This window comes from Siniperca chuatsi, linkage group LG4, assembly GCF_020085105.1.
Source record: "Siniperca chuatsi isolate FFG_IHB_CAS linkage group LG4, ASM2008510v1, whole genome shotgun sequence".
NCBI classification, from domain to species: Eukaryota; Metazoa; Chordata; class Actinopteri; order Centrarchiformes; family Sinipercidae; genus Siniperca; species Siniperca chuatsi.
The window spans coordinates 3,948,354-3,969,617 of NC_058045.1; the positions used below are offsets into that span (position 1 = coordinate 3,948,354).

Genomic DNA, 21,264 nt, shown 5'->3' on the forward strand with positions numbered 1-21,264 from the left:
ATTTTGTGTTAATAATCAGAATCTGCAAAGTCACTAGTAACTAAATGTTTAAAATAAATGTAGTGCAGTAAAAAGTACAATATTTCCCTCTGAAATGTGGTGGTGGAGAAATATAAAGTTACATAAAATGGAAATACTCAAGTAAAGTATAAGTACCTCAAAATTGTACTTAAGTTCAGTACTTGAGTAAATGTACTTGGTTACTTTCCACCACTGGAAATCTTTTTTGATGCCCTTTAATTGCTGGATTTATACCTATGAAACACTTTCTCAGATTTCTTTAGGTACTCATAAACCACCACTGGTTGGTGTGCTCTCAAGGTTGCACTTGGAGTCCAAACAGGAATGCCAGGGTAGAGAGGTGAGATGGGTCACTGACCCACACAAATTAGCTACTGTATGTAAACAGCGTCACTCTGTCTGAACACGATGCGCTTTTAGATGAGTGGAGTCACACACGTCGCTACGCCCTCCTGCATCCGGGTGTGAACAGAAGTCCCAGTGATTATATGGCCAACAGGTTTTATAAACACGTCCTATTTAGACATGTTGGCCAAACATGACTGGACACACACACACACACACACACACACACACACACACGCACACACAGGGATTACATGCCTACATACACTGCCACATACACATCAAATGAATGCACACACATGTACAGTGTGACCAAATAGATGCATATACACATGCAACCACACATGTACTTGTATACAGAGCTACTCTCCCTGTTACGTACACACACACACACACACACACACACAGAGCAGATCTGTTTGCAGTGACTGTAGTGATGAAGGTAGTCGCTGTAGAGGCTGATGAAGGAGCTATTTACTGTATGTTTTTTCACGGTTGGGTTCCACAGGAAGGTAAAAACAAACTAAATGCCAGGTTTGTTCCTCTGGCTTGGAGAGTTTACCTCAAATTTAACAGCTCCAGGGAAAAATTATGTTTCCAGAAAATGGCAGAGGTTATGTAACATAAAATGCAAAGAGCCCAGTACAGTTGCTTAATACAAAATATCAATGACTCCTGGGTAAAAAGTGATAGTTTTGCACACTAGGACAATAATTTCACAGAGACAGATGATTCCAAGTTTTATTTGGCACAGCACAGTACAGTATACTGCATGTTCACATCAGGATTCGGGATCTGAACAAAGTCACAACAGAAGCGTGTGTGTGCACTGTTACATATATTTTGGTTTATTGTCAAAAGACACGTCGGTTTGTTGAAGAATCAAGAGATCACCAACACTAATACAGACCAGCACTTTTTTCTAGCTCACTGATTTTTTTTCAACTGTCCTCCACATAATCACTCAAATGTTGGCTTCATGTTGAAACATGAGCATATCCTGTTGTGTGATAGATTTATAAAATTCCAGCACACAGCAGGAGCATCCATATCAACTTACTTGTACAAAACATACCCATCTTTGAGCAAGCTAGGTGTTTCACTTTGTGGCGTCGTCAGGCTCACTCATCCACTTTCATATTCTGTAGTGTGTTTACTGAAGTGTGTGTGTGTGTGTGTCCATGAGAGTACCAGTTTGACTGTGTGTGTTTGTGTGGTTGCTGTTTCAGTGTTTGTGAATTGTTCTATGAGAAGTCAAGATATGGACATAAGTATCTGCTCTCAGAGTTTAAGCAAATCTTGACCTTAAAAGGTCATGGTCAACATTTTATAACCTCCGCTTCCCTTCTCCATCTTATTTCTCATAATTTTATTTATAAATTTCTACTGCTTTCACAGCTTCTTTTCCCTAAAATTGTCATTTCTCAACTTTTAAGAAGTACATTTCTGTTGATAAGACCCTGTCACATGAAACACAGCCAGAAACCTCTGCAAAGATGTCTGAGGCTTTAATAGAAAAATCAATATGTCTTCTTATGTTCAGCTGGCTGTCAAAGTCAGCCATGCCCACTTGATAAGCAACTCAAAACTGCACCTTACCAGTTAATTAAACTAACAAATCAACAAAGAGGTTGATGATGAATTAATCAAACAATGAAATTGTCTGCTCTGCGTAAGTTATCGACAGATCCTGCTGTTCAGAGAATTGTAGAGAGAATATTTACAGTGAGAAACTCATTCATTCAGCAAACACTGAATCTTATATAAGCATGATTCTCACACCAGACAGAGGTCTGACAGAGGTCACTGATTGCTCTTGAGAAGTCACAAATATAAACCCCAACCTGCAAAACTGGGTGTGCATCTTTTGCAACAGATGACCCAATGAGGTGGACTTCTGCACCGTCCTGGAGGCTCCTCTTGGCAGAAAAGCCAGCCATTTCAGTGTCATACTGTAAATCTCACTTGTTACTCAGTACAGTTTTCGTGTCATGCGTCAGCTACAGATGAGGATTTTTTTTTTTTAAGGTGCGCTGGATTCAAATGATCAGCACGGAAGTGACTGAAGACTCCCAAAAGTGCATGAGTGCTGACTATTTCATTCCAGGTCGATTGCAGTGACTTTAATCGCGTCTTGAACTTGAATTTCTTTTCATCATCAAATGGAACAGCACAATCATTTCAGTATGTTTGATACGTGGTTCTTCAAAGATGGTTTAATGCATTAAAAAACTATTTCTACTGTATCGCCATGTCTTTTTACCCTGCTTTTACTCAGATTTGGGATTTTATGCAATACTGAATTTTTGTAAGCTTCAAGGCCTCCTCTGATAATTCAAATAAAACAAAACCTAACTTCACCATTCTCCACAGTGTGGGTACTCATTGCAGCAACCAAAAAGTTTAAGATTCACTGTCTTCGCCTATAATATAAGAAACTGTTTGTTTCACCATTCTGAAGCACACAATTGTAGTCCTTAGAGTCTAAGACCAAATAAAAGAAATAAACAACACTAAGAAACACAGATCTAAAAAAAATACCCTAAAAATATAGCAAAACTCTATGTAACAATGTGTTTTACTTCAGAGAATCCAGCTGCAATCAAACACTTTTATTGGGTTGTTTTGGACTTTGTGTGTCACTCTAAAGCCTCTTATATCACTATTTAATTTTATCTACCTTACTTTGTGTGCAGTGCTGGCAACTGATTGCAGAAAATTTGATCTTGTGCATTGAGAAAATACTTCTGGGTCACAGCTATAAATTAAGACGGTATAAATACATAGAAAACTGCCTTTAGAAGGTGCAGAGTGACACTCAAAGATCCAAAACATCAGTCAATTACACTATCACTGTTTAAATGTGCTTTAGTGTGTGTGTGTGTATATACATGGTAGGGAATGTTATCTTTTTGGTCGGGAATTTGCATTGGTGTCCATGCTTCTTTACAAGAGGGGTCCTTTGTAGCTCTCTGTTGTATGTCCTTTCATTCCTGCTCAGAGCAGCTTCCTCTGTTCCTGTTTGCTGCTGACCCCTTTACTTCTTCTCCAGAAAGATCTTTTATGTAGCCTGTTACTGTTGGCGCCGGCTGGGGGAGAAAAGGTACGCATACTGATGACATCATGTAAACATGAGTTGCCAAAAGACTTATAAATTACCCTGAAGTGACTGGTGTGGCTAAAGGATCCAGCCTAGGGGTTTAAGGCATTGATAATGAACTGCAACATCTCCAGTATGAGTTCAACAAGGGACCTTTGTGGCATGATTATAGAGTGACAGCAGGCTATGCACATACTGATATATCTGGAGTTCCACTGAGGTAAGTTCTATTTCGACTTGTCTCATTACTTAATAGGAGACTTAAGGCAAGGTTTGCAGTTGAAATGGCTTACTGTGATACTTAAAGGGAGAAGACTACTGAGTTTTACTTCAACTTCCTTAATGTTGTCTTCACTATCAATAACCTTCACAGGTGTCGGTAGCCAATGCTGAAAAATGACCATTTTTGTGGTCTCCGTGTGGTATCTCTGTAGTTGCCGAAGCCGCGATGCATAGTTACATTTTTGGGGAAGCACGCGTCAGCTACAACATAGCCGTGGTGGCTACATCTCTTCCATCATCTCATTGTTGGCTACACACTTAGGCTCTTATTTTACATTTTATCTGGTCCTACTTTGTTCTGGTTGTCTTTGGCCGAGGCTTCTAAATTCAGCTGTTAGCTGAACTACACGCATGTTATTGTTTTAAGACACAAACATTTCTACAATATGGATGAGCATTTCCCTGCAAGCTCACCTTCTGTACATTCCACTTGTGGCTCCTCCCACTGTCCGTCTGGCATACAGCGTATGACAGGCAGGTGGCGCTGTGTGTATCCTGCGTCACACTGGTAGCGGACTATAGAGTTGACGGGGTAGCGCTCTCTGCTGCTGCCCATCGGCCGGCCGTGTTCCACCTCAGGGGGAGCTCCGCACATGACTGAAAAGACAGACAAATTGAAACAAAAAATAAATAGTTTATTAATAATCAAGTGACAGTTGGTAGTTACGAAGCTTGTCTTGGTTAAGGTTGCTGGTACATTTTTGTCCCATGAGCCCACTAAAGATTCTTGTTTTTGTCATGTTTTAATAAAGTGTTTTACAGTGCATGAAGATATAGTGTGATTTCAGTGTAGAGTATGTGTAGGTAGTGTTGTGGTTTAGGCACTGAGATGATTTCCAACCACAGAACACCAAATTTTTTAATAATCCAACTGTATCTTCCACATCCCAAGTAAATTTTTCCTACTAAGAAGAATTCCCAGAATCACTTCTTGGCCAGACACATATTCCAACCCAGTAAGCCTACCAGGTCCAGTCTTGCAGGTGAAGGGAAGGTGGTAGTTGCAGGGCACGTCATTCCACTGTCCGCCCTCGTGCCAGATCATCACCACACAATCCTCCCCAGAGTTGAAGTAGTTATCTGGCTGGTTGGGCCTCCAGTTCTCAAAGGTCTAAGGACGTTACAAAGATGATCAGTAAATCCATTAAAAAGATAGATGATGTAGATAGTTGTTAAGCAGTCAAACTCACCAGAGGACTGCGGTCTGTCCAGCGGAACTCATTCTGCACATCTTTGTCATTAAGTCCAATCCACTGGTAGTCCTGACCATTGGCTGCATTGCAAATAAAGAGATTTTAGCTTTGAAACCACTTATACATGCCCTCCCCTCATATTACGCTTGCATTCCTCAAATGGCCCTTGTAGTAACAAGATGCATCATCCCTCCACGAGGCACAGGGGCTCAGTGCTCACTGTAACCTGACAGCGCTGGGTTTGAAACCAACCCAGTCCGCTAGGGACCTGTCCAGTGCGTACCCTGCCTCTCACCCACGCCATGTGGGGTGGGGATAGACATGAATAGGATTAACATTTGTAGGAAGAGATGGATGCACTGATGAATTTTGACTTTCATCTAGAAAATATCCTTTTAACCTCCCTTTTAAGGTAGTGCGAAGATGCATCATCACATCACATCATCTAAACAGGTTTTTGAGGAGTTTTTCCTTATCCAAATCGAGGATCTAAGGATAGAGGGTGTCATATGCTGTACAGCCCCTTGAGGCAAATTTGTGATATTGGGCTATATAAATAAAATTGACACCCTATTTTTTCTTTCTTTCTTTTTTTTTATACTCCTCCAGATTCCATCCCACTGTGTGCACACCCCGCAGGCAACCAGTAGAAGTCACTAGTGCAGTGACAGGGACATGATCCATCACCCGCGTCCCACTCGAGAACATATATACATATGATACATGATGATACATGTACAGATACACACACATACAGGCCCTTAAAAAATCACACTTGCATGCTTGTGAGTTTGCACACACATGACTGCCCCCCCCAACCAGCTTGACACACACACAGCTACTCACAGTTGACAAACTGCTGCTCCTCCTGGGAACCGATGCTGACCAGGTGGGCGTTAAGCTCTTGACAGCGTTGCTCAGCCTCAGACCAGGTGTCTCTCTCCGCAAAGTGGAGATAACAGCTGCCCATGAACTCCAACCAACCTTCGGCACAGCCCTGCACAGCTACACACACAAAAATGCACATTTGGACAAAAGCACGAAAATATATAGAAGATTGAATTTCTATATTGGTATCCAACTTCTTTTAGTTTTTCAGCTAAATGACATTAAAAACAATGGTGGTGTTTGCTATGGACTCACGTGTCGAGCAGTCTTCACCAGTGAAACCACTAGGACACTGACACACAGCGAGCTCTCCCTGCACAGAGCAGGATCCTGAACTGCAGGGGTTTGGATAGCAGGGGTCTGCAGAAGCAGACAGCAGAGAGAAAGAGATTTTACTTTGAACATTATGACTGATTACAGTATGTAGCTCCAGTTCATCAGTGGTGCAAAAAGATACTTTGGTGGGCAAAAACGTGTTTCACAAAATGTTGAACAATTTTGGCCTGATGATACAGTATCGTCAGAATTACAGTAAACACATAAACCACATACCTTTCACTATTTCAGGCTGCTCCACAACAGCAGGGGTTACAAATGACACTGACGGTGCTGTGGTCGGGCTGGTGTAGGCTGATTGGCCAAGACTGGTAACGTACTCAGTGTAAGTAATCTGAGATCCAGTCGGTAGGGTGACAGAAAGCTTCTCAGCAGTTTTTTCATGAGTGGCTCCACTTCCTGAGAAATGCAAGCTTTGGTCCAAAGTGCCACTGAATTCATGACGGATCCCTGACCCACTTCCTTCCCCGCTTACCTCCACCACTCCCCGGCCCTGCTTCAGGGTGGCGTACCAGTGGCGGTACAGTCACTTCCATCATGTCAATGTCTGTTAGGTAGATGACATCACCACGATGCTTGAAGGAGTCCCCAGAGGCAGAGCCGCTGCCTGAGACACCAGATGGAAAACCACTTGGAAAGCCACTGTGGAACCCTGATCCAAAGGGGCGATATCCAGACACCTCCTGCTCACCAGACGGCTGGACTGTTAGGTCAACGGCACTGTGGTCGACAAATGAGATGCCAGAAAATTCACCGGAGCCTGACCCGGACATAACTCCCGATCCGGACGTACTTGATTCCAAGAAAGCTCCACTGGTTTCAATAACTCCCTGGCCTAACTCCTGCTCAGTGGGTTTTTGGTGAGTTTTCGACACCTCCACCATCTTCCCATCCACCATGATGATCATCAAGTCTTTGTCGCTACCACTGATGTCCCCACTTCCACTGATGTCCCCACTTCCACTGATGTCCCCACTTCCACTGATGTCCCCACTTCCACTGATAAAACCTGATCCCGATACACTGAAGCCAGAGTGTTGTCTGTCAAGCCCCTCCCCAGATCCAGATGCACTACCAAGTTCTCCAGATGTGACAATGACAGCACTTTCCCCTTCTGCCTCCTGCGGAGCTCCAGAGGCAGACTGATCTCCGGAGAAGACGTCAGTGTGTCCGCTGAAGATGATGTTCTGTCCTGAACCAGAGGCGTCTCCACTGGTACTGGAGGTGCCGGACTCCCCTGAGATCTCCCCGCTGGCTGAATGATCAGCTGAACCAGAGCCGGATACATCAACCGGGACTGGAGGTAAAATGGCTATCACTAGGGGAAATATTAAGAATCCAGACAAGAGTACGTTAGATACTTTGTTATATCTTGTTTAGCAAAGGGAAATATTGTGTTTAGATTTATTGAAATTGTGGCCGCTTTTGCAAAAAAGCATACATTTTAATGATTGTAAGACATTAAAAGGGAGAGGAAAAGATACTTTTCATTCACACTGTTATTTCCAGCTGTCTTACCAGGAGGTGCAACTTGGTGAGTTGTGATGGTTGTCTTGTTGATAAACTCCTCTATTTCAGTAATATTTAGACCGCTTTCAGTTTCGTTGTATTGTACAGTAGTTTCAACTAAAAACAAACAAAGCAAAACTGAGATGATGAAGATGCATGGAAATATCAATGATAACATTAATTAACAAACTACTTTGACAAATTTAAGATCAAATTCAGAACCATGTATAAATATTAAAACAAGGCCAAGCCAAGGTAATAACAAGGACGTAAGAGAACAGATTTCATGCATCTGTCTTACCTGTGGGAGCAAAGTGATCAATTGTGACTGTTGTTTTGTTGATAACATCCACCGTCACTGTCGTCAGATTCACACTGGTTTCAGTTTCAACATGAACAACAGGAATTTCAGCTGTAAAAGGCAAAATGAGATAACAGATTAGTTAAGCAAGACTCAACTTTTAAGATATAGGGTAACTGACATAAACAGCATTGGGAAGCCAACATATACAGTATATAGTGACATGCCAATACCAGCGCTGCTACTGCTACTAATAATAATAATAATAATATTATAGTAATATCACCATCAGGGGATATTGTTAAAACAATTTTTTTACACCATTAAATGTTATGGTTAGTTGGTCAAGTTTACAATCGTACTGCTACTTTTAGCTAACTATTTTAACTATTTATCCATTACTTTAAGCTAACTGTTCAGACGTCTGCTTGCTTGCTCACTAGTTTTCACAACAATAATGCTCAGATGTTACAGCTGATTCAATATGTGGATTATTTTCCTATTTTTTCACATTAGTTGAGCTACTCTACAATCTTCCCACCTAACCCCTGGCAACTGCAGAATCAAAAGGAATGGCAAATATTTACATTGTACATGTGTAATATCTACTTAGAAACTTATTGTATAATACATAAACAACCGCTCTTTATGCATTGTAACCGTTTGAAAGCATTGTAGCTGGGTAGTTTAGTGATTTAGTGAGACGCTGCTTTAGTCTCAGCCAGTGTTTATGTACTTTTATAACCATGCATCAGCACAGTGGCAGCCCACGTCTAGTAACTGATTTTTTGAATTTCAATAGCCAGAAATCATGTAAGATCAATTATTAAACTGTGCATAGCTGTATCTTTTAGTTTGTAATCACTTTATTTCAAATAATGTGAAAATTATAGGAGAGGCATAGCATCTCATGTTGGTGTATTTGGCTGGAAGGAATACTGTTTAGGAGACTGTTTGTACTTAAATACTAAGTTTCAGTGTACATCCAACACCAATCAGAGTATCTATTTGCCCATATCACTCACTTCTCTTCTCTATATCACGTTATTTAGGTGAGTTTATTTATTATTTTCATTCAAATCTAAAATCTAAATGTAACCACGCCTAACCCTTCCTACCTTTAAAACAGTAGGCGTCGTAGCGTGAGTGCTCATCAGGAAATCCTGTCTGGTTGGGGTAGGCGTAGATGATGTGGACCCCAACCTGACCACCTCCACAGTGGGACCTGGGGGTTGTGATGGGGTAGCGGACACTGCGGTCCATCAACCAGCCTGGACGGCACTTGTCGAGCCCTTGGTTCCAGGCAGCATACAGCTGCCCAGTGGTGGCCAGGGTGGTGTTGAGTTTCTGACAGTGCTGCACGGCCTCTTCATAGGAGAAGCTGTCATAATCACTGGTGAAGAAGACCTCACCTGGGGAAATGACAGAAGCATTCACAAACATTCAGAAGAGTTCAACATGTCAGATACAGTAGATAGGTAGATGGATATTAAAGTTGACTTTAAATGTAAATTCTTAGGGTGTGAGTGGGATCCTCACCTCGCAGACGTTCCACATAACAAAATACATCGTATCGTTCGCTAGCTGGCCTCAGGCCGTAGGATCTGACTCCTGGGAGGTGTGGCATATTTCCAGCACAGTTATCTCTGGGTGACACGATGGGATACCTGAGCATGAAAGAGGATGTTGGTACAGTATATTAAGGCTTTGCTTTGCCATAATATCCCTCCAGGAATCTTTATACAAAATAACCCATTTCCAACCAGAGATTTTAAATCCTAGAGTTTTAATTGGTTTCAAATTTTATAACAACAAATCCCTCCCATTGAAACAAGAACAGCAATGGTCTTTAAGAATGCTGTAATTATTTGATCTCAGTGTTAGGATTGCGATTTTGCTGCAATAAGTAGCCTATAGTCCAAAAACAAAATCGGATTTTTTTTTGTTGGGGAATAAATAATGATTATACTGAATTATTCAAAATCTTTCAAACTGAATCATATAAATGGAACATAAATCCAGTGTATATTATGAGAAACATATTGTGTAATGATATATTGGTCTAACTCTATTCTACACATGCCTCCAGCTCACCTGACAGTCTGGTCACGGAGCCAGCCAGCGTCACATTGGTGCAGACCTTTCTCGAAGGCTGCCTGCAGCTGCTGGGGGCTGGCAATGACCGCCCCAATACTCTGGCAGGCCTGCTGAGCCTCCAGGAAGGTCAGAGTGTACCGACCAGTGATGGGTCGGTAGTGGAACACCACACCTGAGAAATGAGTGGCAGGGAAGAAAAGAAACACATTCAGACAGAAGGAAGGTAAAGAGTCTAATTTTATGTTATTTTCTTCAAGCTTTGCCTTTACCTTTGTTCAGTAATCTTTATTTCCTCATTATGCACTTTTCCAGATGCAGATTGTGGTCATTTATTAGTAATTTATTGGCTGCCCTGTGGTTATGTAACGTCACGTTAACCAATGACAGAAATGGGATTCCTGGCCAATAAACGAGCTGCAGGCTTGCATGAGAAGATTTTGTGGAAGTGGTGTGTGTAGCAATATTTAAGTAAAAATACACGTTAGGAAAGAACTGAACATAACAGTTCTGAGACTTGGATGTGTTTTTGCTGAATTTTGATATTGTTAGAATGTTGCATGCTTTTGCAACGTGAATAGCTAACAGAAATATAGTTGTTGAGTTAGTGCAACAAACGTTTTGCTTCAGCAGTTTACTGATTTTTCCCTTTTTCAATGACCATCTCCAAATAGGTCATTGAAATGGGTCAAAATGGCTGTCCCATTCCCAAGGCTCTTTTAAATGCTGTCAAAATTTGTAGCTAAATTTTAATGACACAACCAGTATCCTTTAGTATCCCCAGAGGCAGGAACTTGCAAAGATGCCAAGGCTAATACTACTAAGAGGTGAAGATTCAGCCTTTTAGATGTCAGTCCTCACTAAAGGCTACACCTTTGCAGGCCACATCTTTCAGAGGAGGCAACTCCAGAGTCAGTTGTTCTTATACTGCTGTCTTTTTGCTGTTTTTTGACCTTTTATTGTACTGCTCTAAAAATGTATTTTTACAGTTTAAAGAAATATTCCAAAGGGTTTTGTTATTGATCAAGTGCATAACCATCTTACCTGTGGGAGCCATGGCAGCATTTATGTCTGTCAGATCGAGTCCAGGCTCGCGTTCCCCAGGAGTCACTTTAGTGTATGTGTCTGTCACACTGGGTGGGACAGGCAGTGGGAGGAGGGTGTCGACTTCTCCACGGTTGATCTCCTCACCCCCTGGTGGGGGGGTGAGGCCTGGGTACAACCCAGGGGCGGGTGTTATGCGGATGATGTCAGGGAAAGGGGTGGTCCTCACAGGCACGGCACCTTCATCCTCACCAGCTGAGGAGACAAGAGCGTAATTGCTTGATGACAGTTTTAAAGCCTTATTCACTAACACTAGGTTAATGTTGATGATTCCAAAGATCCCAGAAATTCCAGAAATCTTAAAGAAGAAATCCACTAACAAAGAAGCCGTCAGAATGCACTGAACATCACAAGATTTTTCCTTAAGTCTCCACGAAGGATTTACCCTGGAAGCAGATAGCATCGTAGCGAGAGTCTGGATAGGGGTATCCTGTCTGGTTGGGGAACAGGTAGACGGTTCTCACGCCCAGGAGTCCCCCGCCACATTGAGGCCTGGCGATGTTGATGGGATAGCGTACACTCCTGTCCGCCAGCCAGCCAGCGTTACACACATCCATGCCAGCCTGCCAGGCCAGGTAAAGCTCTCCGGTGGAGGCGAGCCGGGCCCCGAGTTTGGCACATTGATCTCCTGCTTCATAGAAGGTGAACTTCTCTACAGACATGGAGTAGAAGACTCTGCCTGGAAGGAGAGAGGAGCGGAGACAAACACATTGACATGACAGTCTACTGTTGTGTATACAGTATAGAGGTTTCATGTGGGTCAGGTAGCCTTTGTTGCTATCCTTGTTAGATAAGTGTACCTGACATCTTCTCAGCAAAACAGTACACGTCGTAGGTCTCGTTGACATCCCTCACACCATAGGTTCTCACGCCAGGGAAGGTCTCCTTGTCTCCATAGCAACGCTCTCGAGGCTCCTGGATGGGGTACCTTGAAAGGTCAAGAGAGATGTCAGTCAGCAGATCTTTTACTGTGTTATTTATTGCAAGTCTGTTGATATGTTAAAGCCATTTATTTGTTCAATATTATTGCTGTCAGAGATAGAAAACACACCAAAGCCAAAACATCATATCAATTGGATTATCAGGTCGCCAAAATACAATCCTTCTGGACAGGACAGCATTAAGACGAAAAGGGGCAGTATGTTTTATTAGGAGTGCTTGTCAAATGGTCGAACAGCATCTGAAACCCCCTCTGGGCTACTGTAGAAACATGGCGGTGCAATGTGGCGACCTCCATGGAAGGGGACCCGCTCCCTCTGTAGATACAAACGGCTTATTCTAAGGTAATGAAAACACAACGATTCTTATTTTACAATGTTACACACTGGACCTTTTAAAGCATACCCCGGCTTTGGCTACGCAGTGGTTTGCCCTGTCATCCAACAAAAAAGCTATTGGGTTTGAATCTGCTGGCCAGCCTGTCCTTTCTGTGTGAAATTTGCATGTTCTCCTTGTGTCTGTGTGGCTCTTCTCTGTGAGCTCTGATTTCTTCCCACAGTCCAAATACATTCTGTTTTGGTGAATTTGAAACTCTAAATTGCCTTAGGTGTGACTGTGATTTCTTTGATGGCATGAGCAGTTTAGAATTGATGGATGGATGAATGGACACTACCTAACAGTCTGATCAGAGAGCCATCCAGCATCACATTGGTGGTATCCATCATCGTAAGCAGCCTGGAGCTGGGCTGGAGTGGCAATGGTGGCACTGTTCTGGATACAGGCTGCCTTAGCCTTCTCAAACGTCAGGGTGTAGCGGGTGGAGATGGCTCGGTAGTGGAACACAATACCTGTGAGATACAGAAAGTGAGTGGAAGACAGAAGAACTCCGATTAAACATCTTTCAAATTATTATGCCAATTTTGATGAGCTCTTTTCTAATAACATTCGTGCTTGAATTTCGCCAGACCTCTATGAGCTTAATGAGACAGTGGGCTATGGATACTGGTTTGTTTCCAACCAATCACCAAACAGAGGTGATGTCTCCAGAGGCAGGGGGTTTAAACCTGCAGCCAACTGAATGATTGGGGCAGAATTTCAAAAAGGTCTTGATTTTTTGAGATTTTCTTCCAGACCTCCTTGATCTTCCATATTACATTCTGAGCTATACATGTGCGCCAAGAGCATTGCTGTTTTGGCAACACTTGGATTTTGCTGCAAAACATGTTTGTAATAGTTTAAACTTTTTTTTTTGGAAGCAAAGATCATCCTGTTAACCTTTTAGTTTGAGAGAACCTTTAAGATATGAGTGCAGGGGCTAAGTTGCTGTATGTTTGGTGTTTCAACAAACACTGATGGAAGTCTGACTACCATGTGGTGAGTAGATAATGACTTTAATTTAATGAAACTGTTAATGTTTCTGTGGCTTACCCTGAACCTGGATGTCCACGGAGTCATAGTTGTCCTCGATGCCGTGCATCACCTCGCAGCGGTAGGTGCCAGAATCTTTGGATCTCAGCTCTGTTATCTCCAGGGTGGCATCAGTGGGCACCAGCGGGTAGTTGATCATCGTCACTCTGTCCAAATACTCTGTTTCCACATTAACTTTTCCCTCTGAAGCCACCAGGATCGTGGTGACTTTCTCCTTGGTGACGTAGGTCCACTTGATGCGGTGAGACAGCGGAGGGACGGTCGGGGCTCCAGGGTCACTGACTGTGTTGTCCTGGAAGTAGCATGGTACCACTACTTTGCTGCCCAGCAGAGGACGGAGAGGCATCTCTATAGGGATGCTGACACGCAATGTGCCATCCAAGGCTGGGGTAAAGATAGGTCATGGCTAATTTGTTAGTCTTTTTATTTGTTAATAAGGATACAACCTAATATATAGTGCAGATGTATGTATGTATGCAAAATCTCTTACAGTCATGTGAGCTATGGGCTGTAGCACAGCCTTTATAAAAATGGTAAATGGACTGCACTTATGTAGCGCTTTTCAACCTTACTAAGACAAAGCGTTCACCCTACACACATTTTTACACACCCATTGCAGCAGAACCACTAATCAAGGCAGGAGCAGTTATGGGTTCAGTGTCTTGCTCATGGACACTTTGACATGTGGGCAAGTGAAGCCGGGGATCAATCCACCAACCCTAACAACAATTAATGAACAACTTGCTCTACCAAATGATTAACAGTTGACCCAAAAAACATTCAAAACTGTCTTAGGACTACTTTGTTCTTGTACTGCTTGTCACTTTTTGGGGGGGATATTAAGTCTCTGAAAATGTCTAGGAAAGTAATTTGGAAAGAAATAGTTAAAAAGAGACAAACTCTACAGATGGGACAAAAAAAAAGGAAAAATGGCTGACTTGGCCAATACATCAGCAGCATATTTAATTAAGTTCTAATCAGATAGTAGACTACACAAAATATAATGACAGGACTGATGAATACCTTTTATAATACGGCTTAATATTAATTTATCATTGTCTTCAAATTGTCAGTATTTCCAAGGGGTCTGGAGACAGGTATTTAATTTGTGTGTAACGATGCTGAAGATAAGAATCCATTTATTAAAACCATACTCACCGTCATGGTCTTTAAACAATATTGTTGCCGAAACGAGGGGCAAGGACACACACAGCAGAAGCAGGGGGGTCATTGTTACCTGAAAAATACCCAAATTGACAACACTGGAATCAAATTTGTGCAGACAAGATGGTTAATGACATAAAGGACAGGCAGAGCTTAAAGCTACTAAAAGCTTTTTTAATGTTTAATGTGATATTTGGCCTTTTCAATCCTTACATCATTTATTGATCACAAGCTGGCTAAAATTAGCATAATCAAAGAAAAACTAAGTGATTATATAGTGGGAATGTAAAATGATACAAACTTTCTAACTTCTCCTTACCAGAAATGCTCATTGAATGAACAGTGAAGTAAGTGTTAGAATGAATTAAAGGGTTTATTATAATTTCCTCTACCTCTGAATGCCACTGTGCTTTTTCCTAACTCCTGTACGCTTACATTCATATTCCATTTTATCCAGGATTTTCAGGGCATTTAGTCTTATTAGCTAAAATGGAAATAGGACGTCAAGAGTCTCTAGTATCATTTGGAAATACCAGACATGCTCGCTGAGGAATGAAAGCCCCTCTGTCTCTGGGCACAGGAAATGTCTTTAGTACTAAAATAAGTTCAGGCCGAGAGAGAGAAGTATGATTCATTCATTTCAAATGATTTTCCATTTGTTACAAAACTAATGAAGAAATTAATGTTGAAATGAGGCATTTTTTCCACCTTACTAACTGACCTTTCAACATGTGTCTTTGTCTCTTTGTCTGTGTGCACACAGTATATGTATAGTGTCTGTGTTTGTATGAAAATACAATCTGCTGCTTGTTTTCAGTATCTCAAGTCTTTCTGCTTACAACTACAGTAAGAGTGCATCTGTTTGCCATTATAATGTGCTGTGTATGAATTAAATCTATAATCTATTTCTTTTCTATAAATACATATAATAAATAAACAACTATTTGATGTATTGCCATGAAATCTAAATGTCTATGATGAATCCTAATGACTTTGGAATCCCTGCCTTTTCTTCTCGACAACTATTGAGTCGTTCACGTTCCCATCAGGATGACTTGAAACAACTTTGGTGGTCCCCTGACTTTTCCTCTAGCGCCTCAGCTGTACTTTGTGTTTACTGTTTATTTGCAAATTCTAGCCTGCTAACACGCTAAACTAAGATGGTGAACATCTTAAACATTATACTCACATGAACATCAGCATGTTAGCATGTTGATGTCGGCAATTAGCTCAAAGCACCTCCAGCAGCATGACTGTAGACTCTTTCCATTTAAAGGCCAATGATTTAACACACACACAAAAGCAATTATATAGCTTCTATTGTCTAAATGCTGCTTCTGAGGGTTTTTCTCCCCTGTCAAAAAAACTGATTTTTTTCCACCTATTTTTTGGTTACAAAAGTCAAATTTGACCATAAATATCATTAAATATCAGCAACTGGCACCAATCAATCAAAAAACATCAGCTTCGCTATCACAAACCCACATCTGTCAAACCCTGATTACCACATTGCTTATTTTCTCTCAACTTTCCACTGCTGTGACATGCAGCACCGTCAAACGTATGAAACCGTTGTGAGTCCCAACTGAACCCTCATTGTGCAGCGTTCACAAGCCCCAGGACAGGCTGCAGAATGCACCCAGTTCATTCCAAACAGCCACACAGAGACATTTACGACCAATAAACCTGAAGCCCACAGCCACAAAGCATTTGCAGTGGCAGATCGGGGGTTGGCAGTCTTGTGAAAGGCCAAAAGAGAAATGCAGTGTCCTTTCAAGTTCAAGTGACTCAGCAAAAAAAACAACAAGATCATATACATTTACTGTAAATACACTGGTAGAAATGCATGACAACTTGTTTGAGATGTCTGTGTGTGTAATACAAACTGTATGAATGAGCGTGTGTGTGTGTGTGTGCGCGGGGGGTTGGGGGTGGTCTGCTGGCATTCTCAGAGTTCCACAGACCCGGAACATTAGGACTAATATTTGCCCTGCTGTCTAAGATCTGTCTGAGAGTGTATGTTGGCCCAGTTTGGGAGAAAACATAAAATACCACACAGCATACGTAGACGGATGGAATAATCACACACTGCTATTCTTTTATTATCACACTGTGGTGTTCAGTCCACCCCCGGAACCTCTTTCCGATGAGTTATTGTAACTCGCTGACGTTTTGTTATTTTTGTTACTTTCAACTTCTGGCTTTTTGTAACTTTTCTTGTTTATTCTCAAACATTCAGCGTTATTCCTGACTTGCTCCATGATTATACCTGAATTGTCAGGGTTATTCAAACATCGTTGGGCGTATTCTCAACTTTTATTGATTATTCCCCCAAATGATTTGCCAACAACCTCCAATGAACTTCTCCTTTGTAGACATTGCTTAGGGTATGTATGTGCTGCAAGAATAAAAGTGGGAGTTAATACAACACGCCTTTTAGTGGTCATTAGAGGTTATTGCAAGTGAAGAAATTTCTCTCCATCTTCAACAATGGATTTCTTTTTGTATGATTGTTGAAATTTGATTCAAAATGTTGTCAAGAATGAACTCACAGCTCTATGATTTTAAGGGATATACACCCAAACCTGCTTATCATTGACTTTTTTAATTAATTACTTTTTCCATGGAAAATTTAAAGTCTACTGCGGCTGCATGGCAACTGTCTTGCCACAACATCAAACTGTCTACAACAATGTCTAAAACTATCAAACAATAATATGCGCAGAAAAAGCAATGAAAATATTGTTTTTGCTTACGCCCAATGGTTTACCTCCTCACCTTGCTGCAGAGATGTAGAAGTGTATGCCAGGGTGTGTCAGTACAATGTGACATCACTGTCGGGTGTGGTTACAGGTGCAACAGAGCACACTTCTGGCCACACCCATCAGTGATGGTGAAACTTAACTGGTGAATGCTTTTCAGCCTGGTATTAAGTTACTATTTAACTACTTAAAGAAGAAGTTAAAAAATGTCAAAATGTTTTGGTGCATATTTTTTCTTGAGAGTTAGTGATAATGGGTAGATATAGAGGGTATCTTTAAAATAAATAAAGAGGTATTTCATTAGAACTGTATTTTTCTGGCTGTGCTTTTGCCTAAAAGCACTTAGTCATATATTCTTTTACATAAAACCACAATGCCATATTTCACAAATAAGGTGGGCCTCCCAAAAATGAGTAATGACAGCAATAACCAGCTAGCAATCAAACTGTACTCATGCTCTCACAATGTATTAACACAGAGAACGCCAGCAAAAACCTTCCCCCATTTCTCTGACCAAGCCAACCAAAACCACGACTCCTTATTGCTTACTATCCAATCACTGAGCAGATCCTCGGCTCTCTTTAAATGCATCATTTAAACTGTGGCCACTTCATAATGTGCACTAGCATTTGTGATCAAGCCATGCCAGACCAGGTCAGCCCTCTCTCCACAGTGAGCCCATTCAGTCTGTGGGGTGGCTGCTTCTCCCCTGTTCGGCTGCTGTGGTATGTTCTGAGGTGGAGGGCAATAAGGCCTTGGTCTGTTCAAGCAACGGACAGGGGCAGGGCCTTGGGGGGTACGATCCTGCCAAGGTAAACACAAGGCGGGCATCCAGGGGAGGACCCCCACCCCACACACCTCCACTCACTCTCCTCCAACTCTCCAGAGTCGCTCAGCAGAAGAACAGAGTTGACATTGATACGAATACACACACAGAAACACAGACTAACACTCATAGATCACCAAGGGGATGTGTGGGAGCGCACGTCCAATACCCCTGGTAAGAAAACGCATGGGAGTGTGTGTACATATGTCGGCATTGGCACGTACTGTAAGGCCTGTGTTTGAGAAGATACACAGACTCTTGTAAAGTGAAAAGGGTGGAGTGGGAAAAAAAATCACATTTAAAGGTGCTCATGGGTGCATTAGTACATGCCGACATACTCAGCAGTCCATGATCAAAGGCATGCTTGAGCAGCATGTGCACATTAGTTTTAAGGAGTCAAACATATACGTATGTAAGTAGACACACACATAGTATGACTGAATTCTCATGTTTGTAAAAAGACTGAGGTCTCAAATGTTAGTTTAGTAACTTACAGATTATCCAAAATGTAAAAAGTGTAAAGATATTTGCTTTAACTGGACCCTTTGTTAATAGTTTTTTCATTTCCCACATCTGAAAATTACAATTCACAACATGCGCTCACGCAGCCTGAGGTTACCATAGTAACAGGATGTCACTCTGGACAGTAGTTTCCTATATTGCAATAAGTAACATTGTTTTCCCAGTAATCAAACACTGTTTTCTGGTGCTCAGATGCTGCACTTAGAATTTTAAATTCAAAAGAAAAGTAAAAATTTTCAGACTCTGGCATCAGTTTGGAAACTGATTATACGAGAGTGTCACAGTACTGTAGATGTTTTCATTTTTACCAGTCAGCAGTCAGACTGCACTTTTTGATATATATATATAATGATTTGTTTGCGCTGTGGCACATTTTAGTATCTTATTCCACATAATGCCATCAGTTGTTCCCAAACCTGGACGTCGGACCCCCACTAGGGGTCACATTATAAATCTGAAGGGTCGCAAGATGATAACAAGATAAGAAAGCATATATTACTGCTACACAAAATTATTAGTATTTTTTTTGCAACCAATGGTAAGGGGTCACAAGTAGACATCACCTTGTGGAGCAACAACCCATAAAGGTTTAGACCACAAATCATTGGGAGACAACTTTATGACACAGTGCCACAATGAGTACCTGCATACTAAGACGTAATGATTTCAGACACTTGAGTAAATTTGATAATTCAGTAATGTCATGCAATTTCATACATGCCACTCTCCATCCAGGGAAGCCATCCAGAATGCAAACTGACCATACACCACATTTAATTTGAACAATTTCTTGCTCTTAAAACTCTTATTTTAGCCACATTATACATTTGAAATCACAGCACAAAGTTATAAAGTGCAGTGAAATTAAACCAACAAATCAAACATCAACAATCAATTGGTGTAAAGAAAAGCTCACTCCATTAACACTAAACTAACACTAAACACTAAAGTCAACTCAGCACAACTCAGAAACCATACCAGACTTCCAGCAAATAAATCATAACTCCCACAGCATAATGAGCACAAAAACTGGCTTAAAGTTAACAATAAGAATCGATCTAATCACATTTTAGTCTTATGTGTTTTGTCAAATGTGATTTGTATTAATTATAATTAACTTCCCAGAGATCAGAATTGCTTGATATTGAAAAAGAAACTTGTTGAAACAGTTACCTTTGCTTTGACATCTGAGTACAGTACCTCAACCAAATACCTGTCCCCCAAGCAGAAGATGAAGAAGTGTCAAAGTATCCCCTAAAACCCCTTCACAATATTCCTTATTAGGGACTCCAGTGGTGAGTTGTAAACGTACCGTTGATGCTCCAAAGCTCCCAGTGCCAGCGACTCCAGGGGCCTCTTGCTCCTGCCGGTGTAGGAGAGCAGAAAGAAGCTTTATTCAAACTCTACCACACATTTAGATGTTGGAAAGAGAGAGGGAGGGAGGGAGAGAGAGAGAGAGCAATGTGGTCCTCTCCTGCCAGTTGGTGAGGTCATACAAACCTTGAATATCAAAGCTGAAGCACAGAATCAGACAAAATCTTTAAATATAGCTGAAGAAAGGATTCTTGCTTCTCCTGACCGATGTCAGATTATTTTAGTCTTTCTGCAGTTTTTGGTCAAATTGGTGTGAATGTACACACAAAATACAGCATATGTGCTATTAATGTAGTTCCAAAACTTTCGTAGGTAGATATGCATGTTGACAAATATAATTTATTTAGGATTTAAAAACCATTAACATTATACAATTAGAGGGGAAAACTACATGTTAGAGGTGCTTGTGACATGAAATAGATTTCTCCTAAAAACACACCCACACATAGGGTGTAGGGTTGGTCTTTGCTCTAACCTGCTGCACTTATAGAACATGTGTAATCAAAACCAATACATCTCAACTCTATGGTTAAACACAGCTGATACAGCTGATATATCAGCACACTCATTATCACCATTGATTAATGGAACTTGCCATCTTTTGATCTCAAACAGAAGTTGATTTGCAGAAACAGTCACAAGTATTTTAGTTGTAGCAGACAGAAAGTCAGATGCATCTTGCAGTAGGTGCTCATTATACATTCCAGTTTTAGATGCTTTCAAATCTATCTATAGCATGTCTGTTGCTACAGTAGCATTTACAGCCTGTGGCTAAATGATCAGCCCCATACCATGGCTACTTATGACGGGCAAAAAAAAACTGCAAAAAAACTGCATTCAAAACATCATTCAGTTTGTTTTGTGGTCAGTTTAACCCACGGTCAGGTGTGTTTCACCAGTGAGAGTTAACTGAGCTGTTGCTGTGATTACTTGCAATTTAAATTCCTTGTACCCTGAATTATAAAGAGGGTTAAACTTTGACTGGAATTATGTTTATATGATTTTAACCATATATGTATTAAGGGAGGATTCTTATAGTGCATTCATGATGCAACGAACAACAACAGTTTTCCATG

The 21,264-nt window shown here is 41.2% G+C and overlaps 1 protein-coding gene across 1 annotated transcript; it reads right to left on the reverse strand.

The window, feature by feature from the left end:
• Positions 1 to 1,093: 1,093 nt before the first annotated feature.
• Positions 1,094 to 20,040, reverse strand: acanb (aggrecan b). Its single transcript, XM_044192705.1, is given in 20 exon segments — positions 1,094 to 3,455; positions 4,163 to 4,345; positions 4,715 to 4,859; positions 4,939 to 5,021; positions 5,788 to 5,946; positions 6,085 to 6,189; positions 6,382 to 6,661; positions 6,663 to 7,483; positions 7,684 to 7,791; positions 7,976 to 8,086; positions 9,094 to 9,387; positions 9,515 to 9,642; positions 10,070 to 10,244; positions 11,114 to 11,368; positions 11,559 to 11,852; positions 11,974 to 12,101; positions 12,786 to 12,960; positions 13,541 to 13,924; positions 14,699 to 14,777; positions 19,988 to 20,040. Coding segments are annotated over 19 exon segments (3,993 nt in total). The 5' UTR covers positions 14,772 to 14,777; positions 19,988 to 20,040; the 3' UTR covers positions 1,094 to 3,363.
• Positions 20,041 to 21,264: the final 1,224 nt, after the last annotated feature.